This window comes from Nansenia antarctica, assembly GCF_963989245.1.
Source record: "Nansenia antarctica genome assembly, chromosome: 9".
NCBI classification, from domain to species: domain Eukaryota; kingdom Metazoa; phylum Chordata; class Actinopteri; order Argentiniformes; family Microstomatidae; genus Nansenia; species Nansenia antarctica.
Window position 1 is genome coordinate 46,130,210 of NC_137679.1, and position 7,500 is coordinate 46,137,709.

Here is a 7,500-nt window from a genome sequence, read left to right on the forward strand (position 1 = left end):
GCTAGGAGACATGGGGAGGGGCTAGGAGACAAGGGGGAGGGGCTAGGAGACATGGGGAGGAGCTAGGAGACAGGGGGAGGAGCTAGGAGACATGGAGGGGCTAGGAGACCAGGGGGAGGGGCTAGGAGACAAGGGGACACAAACATACAGCTGTCTCCATAAATTAGGAACATGAACATCAAAACCATGTTCTCGAGTTACACCACAGCGGAACAAGTGGCCTTATACATATAAGACAAGCCTGACCCTTATACATATAAGATACATACATCTCCCCAGACCGAGGGAGATTGACCGTCATCTTAAATTTCTTCCATTTTCTAATAATTGCGCCAACAGTTGTTGCCTTCTCACCAAGCTGCTTCCCTATTGTCCTGTAGCCCATCCCAGGTCTACAATTTGGTCCCTGATGTCCTTAGAAAGCTCTTTGGTCTTGCCCATTGTGGAGAGGTTGGGGTCTGATTGATTGAGTGTGCGGAGAGGTGTCTTTTATAAAGGTAACGAGTTCAAACAGGTGCAGTTAATACAGGTAATGAGTGGAGAATAGGAGGGCTTCTTAAAGAAAAACTAACAGGTCTGTGAGAGCCGGAATTATTACTGGTTGGTAGGTGATCAAATACTTATTTCATACAATAAAATGCAAATTAATTATTTAAAAGTCATACAATGTGATTTTCTGGATTTTTGTTTTAGATTCCGTCTCTCACAGTTGAAGTGTACCTATGATAACAATTACAGACCTCTACATTCTTTCTAAGTGGGAAAACCTGCAAAATCAGCAGTGTATCATCATACTTGTTCTCCCCACTGTATAAGACAACTCTAACCCTTATACATATAAGACAAGCCTAACCCTTATACATATAAGACACAAGAAAGACAAATTCCGTGAAGACACACAGTGGAAACAGTTGATTCAGTTGAAAGTGAATCTGATGAGTTGAATGTTCGGCAAATGAGTTTATTCAGCAAATCTGTTTCCATCTAACTTTGTGTGTTTTAACTGTTTCCATCTAACTTTGTGTGTTTTAACTCTGACTCGCAAAAGGCAAAGACCACCTCAGGCCAGCGTACAAACCTTTGCGCGAATTAAATGTTCTTATTTGTTGATAATCAAATGTGACAACTTGCCCGACGTAGTGTAACAATTTACCCGCTGATGGGGCAAATTGTCACAAATACACACTGTCTATTTAACGGTCTACAGCTCTGTACTGAAATAAGATATGAAGATATAATCAATACAACATATGGTATGAGTTTATACCACTGTGATATATTGTGCACAGTAAATGTTAGACAGCGTGTGACAACATCCCCCGCGCTCCCCTACTCAGCGGACACAGATGTTTTGACAAGGCAGCTACATTGACAAGGCAGCTACATTGACAAGGCAGCTACATTGACAAGGCAGCTACATTGACAAGGCAGCTACATTGACAAGGCAGCAGACATTGACAAGGCAGCTACATTGACAAGGCAGCTACATTGACAAGGCAGCTACATTGACAAGGCAGCTACATTGACAAGGCAGCAGACATTGACAAGGCAGCTACATTGACAAGGCAGCAGACATTGACAAGGCAGCTACATTGACAAGGCAGCAGACATTAACAAGGCAGCAGACATTGACAAGGCAGCAGACATTGACAAGGCAGCTACATTGACAAGGCAGCATACATTGACAAGGCAGCAGACATTGACAAGGCAGCTACATTGACAAGGCAGCTACATTGACAAGGCAGACATTGACAAGGCAGCTACATTGACAAGGCAGCAGACATTGACAAGGCAGCAGACATTGACAAGGCAGCTACATTGACAAGGCAGCATACATTGACAAGGCAGCAGACATTGACAAGGCAGCTACATTGACAAGGCAGCTACATTGACAAGGCAGACATTGACAAGGCAGCTACATTGACAAGGCAGCATACATTGACAAGGCAGCAGACATTGACAAGGCAGCATACATTGACAAGGCAGCTACATTGACAAGGCAGCGACATTAACAAGGCAGTTACATTGACAAGGCAGCTACATTAACAAGGCAGCTACATTAACAAGGCAGTTACATTGACAAGGCAGCTACATTGACAAGGCAGCTACATTAACAAGGCAGCGACCAATGACATTTTGTGTTTTCCCGCTTTTCCAGTTTCAGGTGCGTGAAGGAACGTCGTGCTGCTGGTTTGAGTAACGTGTCGGTTTCTTTCACTACGGACTTAAAATGTCCACAAGCCAACTTCGCGGTCAAGAAGGCAGTGGCGTTAATAACAGTCACGCAACAGCATTAGAATGTCTGATACAAGCTACGCCGCCTCATAGGCAGCGACAATGAGGTGCAGCACAGCTCGTTAAAACATTTATTACTTTTCCGATCGGACAACTGAAGGAGCAATTCATTTTTTGCGGATATTAACACATATTGATTTTTTTTTTTCCTCTTTGTTTTGACTTGTCCGTCGGACAACTGCAGGAGGAAGTCCACTTGACCGAACTTAAAATGTACTGCAGACCCTCCCACTCTCACGGCAAGCCAGCCAATGAGGAGACAGGGGAAGGAGAGAGGTGGCGTGGCAGCGAGGAGGACCAATGGGGAGACAGGGAAAGGAGAGGGTGTAGTCTGGTCATTCAACAGCATGTTTATTGTGATTCTCTAAATAAGGTCGTCGCATTTACTCGCTATCCTCTTAGTCCATGAGGCACTGCTCTAGGTGTGCTGTCTGTCTGTCTGTCTGTCTGTCGTGTCTGTCTGTCGTGTCTGTCTGTCTGTGTGTTCCCTCCTCCCTCTTCCTCCCCTCCTCCCTCCCTCCCCCCTCCCTCCTCCCTAGGTCAGTCGTCCATGTCCAGCGTGTTGAGTTCGTCCTCCAGGTCGTCCAGGTCCTCCCCGGTGAAGAGGTTCTCGTCCACCGGCACGGCCTGCGCCTCCTCCTCCTCCTCCTGCTCCTCCTGGGAGTCAGACGCCCCCTGGTGGCCGTTGGCCTCGCCGCCGCACGCACCGTTCACCTGCTCCTCTGCAGGGGCGACACACACACACACACAGTTTATTGGTTAATTAATTAAATTATCTATCAGGCAGATCTCAGTGTGCAGACAGGTGTCACTCCCAGCTCCCTAGGTGTATCCCAGGGCGTGCCACAGGGATCGGTCCTGGGGCCGTTACTCTTCACTATGTACATCAACACTCTCCATCAGAATGTCTCAGATGCTCATGTCCATGTTGCTGCTGATGACAGTGTGATGCTCTGCTCAGCTACAACCTGCTGTTAATACAACAAACCCTGTGGGACCTAAAACTGGTTCTGAATGCTGCTGACAAAACCAAACTTAGGATGTTTTAGAATGCTGACAAAACCGTACGTGTGTGTGTGTGTGTGTGTGTGTGTGTGTGTCTCACCGTCTGTGTCCAGCGGGGAGGGGCGGGCCTTGGAGGCGAACCTGTCGGCCGTTGCCACGGTGATGTGGGCGCTGTCCACTTCCTGTGGGATGAAGCGGGTCAGGTCGATGTCCTGGACCACCTGATCCTCCTCCTCCTGGCAGGAAGTGACATCACAACTCTGTTAGTCACACGGCCTCTGTGTGTGTGTGTGTGTGTGTGTGTGTGTGTGTTAGAGAGAGAGAGAGTGTGTGTGTGTGTGTGTTAGAGAGAGAGTGTGTGTGTGTGTGTGTGTGTTAGAGAGAGAGAGAGAGTGTGTGTGTGTGTGTGTGTGTGTTAGAGAGAGAGAGAGTGTGTGTGTGTGTGACTGTGTTAGAGAGAGAGAGAGTGTGTGTGTGTGTGTGTGTTAGATCGTGAGTGTGTGTGGCAGGCAAGGCAAGTTTATTAGTACAGCACATTTCATACAACAGAGGCAGTTCAAAGTGCTTTACATACAGCATTAAAACACAGCAAGAGGAGCATAGTAAGAAAATAAAAATGACAATGAATAAAAGCAAATAAGAAGTAAATAGATAAAACATTTAATAAGACAATAGTTAATGGATAAAAGACATTGATAGAAGTGTTTGTGTTTAATCATAACTGCTGCAAAACATGAAGGTTTTTAGATTAGATTTAAATACTTTAAGGGTTTGGGCCTGTTTGATTTCTTCAGGGAGTTTGTTCCAGGAGCATGCAGCAGCGTGACTGAAAGCTGCTGCACCGTGTTTTGTTTTCACTCTTGGAATGATTAGCTGATTAGTCTCAGCTGACCTTAGGGGCCTTGCTGGAATATAAGGTGGGAGGAGATCTGATATGTTTTGGTCCAAGACCATTTTGTGGTTTGTAAAGAATTAGGAGGATTTTTAATTAAATTCTCTAAGAGACTGGTAGCCAGTGCAGGGATCTCAGGATTGGTGTAATGTGTTCATCTTAGTTTTTGTTAGGACCCTAGCAGCAGCGTTTTGGATGAGCTGCAGCTTACGAACAGCCCCTTTAGATAGGCCTGTTAGTAGACCAGCTCCTTTAGATAGGCCTGTTAGTAGACCAGCTCCTTTAAGCCCCATTTCCACTATCGTGCCAGCCCGGGCCATTTGTCGGCCCGGGTCGGGTGAGGTCGGTTCGGCTCGCTTCTTTAGCTCCCCTTCGATACCAGGGTCTTTTTGCCAGGCTGCGTGTGACGTGTGACGCTGCACACCGTTGATTGGTCAATGGAAATCGTCATCCCATGTTCATAGATTTCTTCACTAACCGCCATCTTGAAATACCACATTCGCTCTTGGAAAATGTCACTACAGTTTCTGTAATAGCTTATTAATAAAGATTCGAAAAATTATGCTGACCATCGTATTATCTTAGTTTAATGTCATTTCAATGCATCATAGAACTTTTATTTACAACAAGCATAACACAAAAATCGCTATTATGCACCGTCTTTGCCCGTGAATGACACCGGCTGTGGAGGTGGAGAGACAATTTCTACCAGGGAATTCGCTCCGCGCTGTGTCATAGACCGTGATAACAGTGTCGTATCGACACCATTCAAATTGTTTCAGATTCCCTGTCCTCTCCCCTATCCGGACACGTTTGAATTGTTATCCTAACCCACGGTAAACCGAAGTTATTAACCCGCAAAGGGTGCCTCCGTTTACCGTCTTTGCCCGTGAATAACACCGGAGGTGTTACAAACACAATACTCCTTTGCTAACTTCACCATCGGTGTCAACCGTGATAACAGTGTCGTATCGACACCATTCAAATGGTTTCAGATTCCCTGTCCTCTCCCCTATCCGGACACGTTTGAATTGTTATCCTAACCCACGGTAAACCAAAGTTATTAACCCGCAAAGGGCACCGTGTTTGTCCGTGAATAACACGGCACACAATGATACTACAGTTCATAAAGCAGACAAGTGAAGGCAGTGGTTTTAAGGGTTCAAAAAACATGACTTTATTATGTGTACATAGCTTCCTCTCTCTCTTTCTCTTTCTCTCCAAAAAAATCACGGTTAATAATATACCACATGCCGAGGAAAAAGTATACGATAGCTTCAAGTTCCTCCATGTTGCTATTGTTGTGGCTGTGTTGTGTCTCGTGAAAATATACGTCACCACCATGGCGCGCTTTTATGGCGCGTAACTCTGCCTACTATCTCCTACTCCTCCTACTAGTTCCTGGTCTGTTGTGTATAGTGGAAAACCAGAACTGTTCAAAAGCGGGCCGAAGCGTGCAGACCCGAACCGGGCCGCTGATGGAAAAGCGCCATTAGATAGGCCTGTTAGTAGACCAGCTCCTTTAGATAGGCCTGTTAGTAGACCAGCTCCTTTAGATAGGCCTGTTAGTAGACCAGCTCCTTTAGATAGGCCTGTTAGTAGACCAGCTCCTTTAGATAGGCCTGTTAGTAGACCAGCTCCTTTAGATAGGTCTGTTAGTAGACCAGCCCCTTTACATAGGCCTGTTAGTAGACCAGCTCCTTTAGATAGGCCTGTTAGTAGACCAGCTCCTTTAGATAGGCCTGTTAGTAGACCAGCTCCTTTAGATAGGCCTGTTAGTAGATCAGCTCCTTTAGATAGGCCTGTTAGTAGACCAGCTCCTTTAGATAGGCCTGTTAGTAGACCAGCTCCTTTACATAGGCCTGTTAGTAGACCAGCTCCTTTAGATAGGCCTGTTAGTAGACCAGCTCCTTTAGATAGGTCTGTTAGTAGACCAGCTCCTTTAGATAGGCCTGTTAGTAGACCAGCTCCTTTAGATAGGCCTGTTAGTAGACCAGCTCCTTTAGATAGGCCTGTTAGTAGACCAGCTCCTTTAGATAGGCCTGTTAGTAGACCAGCTCCTTTAGATAGGTCTGTTAGTAGACCAGCTCCTTTAGATAGGCCTGTTAGTAGACCAGCTCCTTTAGATAGGCCTGTTAGTAGATCAGCTCCTTTAGATAGGCCTGTTAGTAGACCAGCTCCTTTAGATAGGCCTGTTAGTAGACCAGCTCCTTTAGATAGGCCTGTTAGTAGATCAGCTCCTTTAGATAGGCCTGTTAGTAGACCAGCTCCTTTAGATAGGCCTGTTAGTAGACCAGCTCCTTTAGATAGGCCTGTTAGTAGACCAGCTCCTTTAGATAGGCCTGTTAGTAGACCATTACAATAATCAAGTCTACTCTAAACAAATGCATGGATGAGTTTTTTAAGGTCTTGCTTGGACGTGAAACCTCTCATTCTTGTTATGTGTTTCAGGTGATAGTAGGCTGATTTAGTTAGAGTTTATGTTGCTGTTGAAGTTTAGATCGGAGTCTAGAATTACACCAAGATTTCAGACCTGTTTTTTAGTTTGAAGAGAGAATCAAGTTTTGCGCTGACTTTCCATCTTTTGTCAGGTGCACCGAATACAATTATCTCTGTTTTGTCCTTGTTTACCTGGAGGAAGTTTTGTGTCATCCAGGCGTTTATTTGCTCAATGCAATTACAGAGATTGTCAATGGGACTATAGTCGTTAGGTGAGAGGGCTATGTAGATTTGAGTGTCATCTGCATAGTTGTGGTAGGCAGTTTTGTTCTTTTTCATGATGTGTCCCAATGGAAGCATGTAGAGATTGAATAGAAGGGGGCCAAGGATCGATCCTTGGGGAACCCCACATGTCATTTTAATTTGGTCAGATACAAAGTTGCCAATGGAGACATAATAGTTTCTGTGTGTGAGTGTGTTAGATTGTGTGTGTGTGTGTTAGATTGTGTGTGTGTGTGTGTGTGTGTGTACCTCGTCCAGCTCGTCCCCGTCCTGCTGCTTGGTGTATCTGGTGTCGTCAGCTTCATCGTCGTCATCGTCCACCATGTCTGGGCTGAACTCAAACATCTCCCTGCCACTCACCTACGACCACGACACCACCACAACGACAACACCACCACAAGTTAACAGTTGAAACACTTCCATACACAACCACAACACCACCACAAGTTAACAGTTGAAACACGTCCATACACCTCATAACCCCAGAACCTCCTCGAAGGTCAGAACATCTCCACAGTGGAGGTTGTTTACCCCAGACCTCCTCTAGAAGGTCAGACCACCTCCAGACCTCCTCTAGAAGGTCAGAC

At 45.7% G+C, this 7,500-nt stretch overlaps 1 protein-coding gene across 1 annotated transcript in view; it reads right to left on the reverse strand.

The window, feature by feature from the left end:
• Positions 1-2,831: 2,831 nt before the first annotated feature.
• The window catches only part of LOC308164839 (zinc finger CCCH domain-containing protein 15-like), a 22,589-nt gene continuing 17,920 nt past the window's right edge, over positions 2,832-7,500 (reverse strand). Inside the window, exons 8-10 of the mRNA XM_080538886.1 lie at positions 7,163-7,273; positions 3,401-3,536; positions 2,832-3,017 (exon numbers count right to left, since the gene is read on the reverse strand). Of these exons, the coding sequence (XP_080395012.1) occupies positions 2,836-3,017; positions 3,401-3,536; positions 7,163-7,273 (429 nt within the window). The 3' untranslated portion in view covers positions 2,832-2,835. The remainder of the gene's footprint in view (positions 3,018-3,400; positions 3,537-7,162; positions 7,274-7,500) is intronic.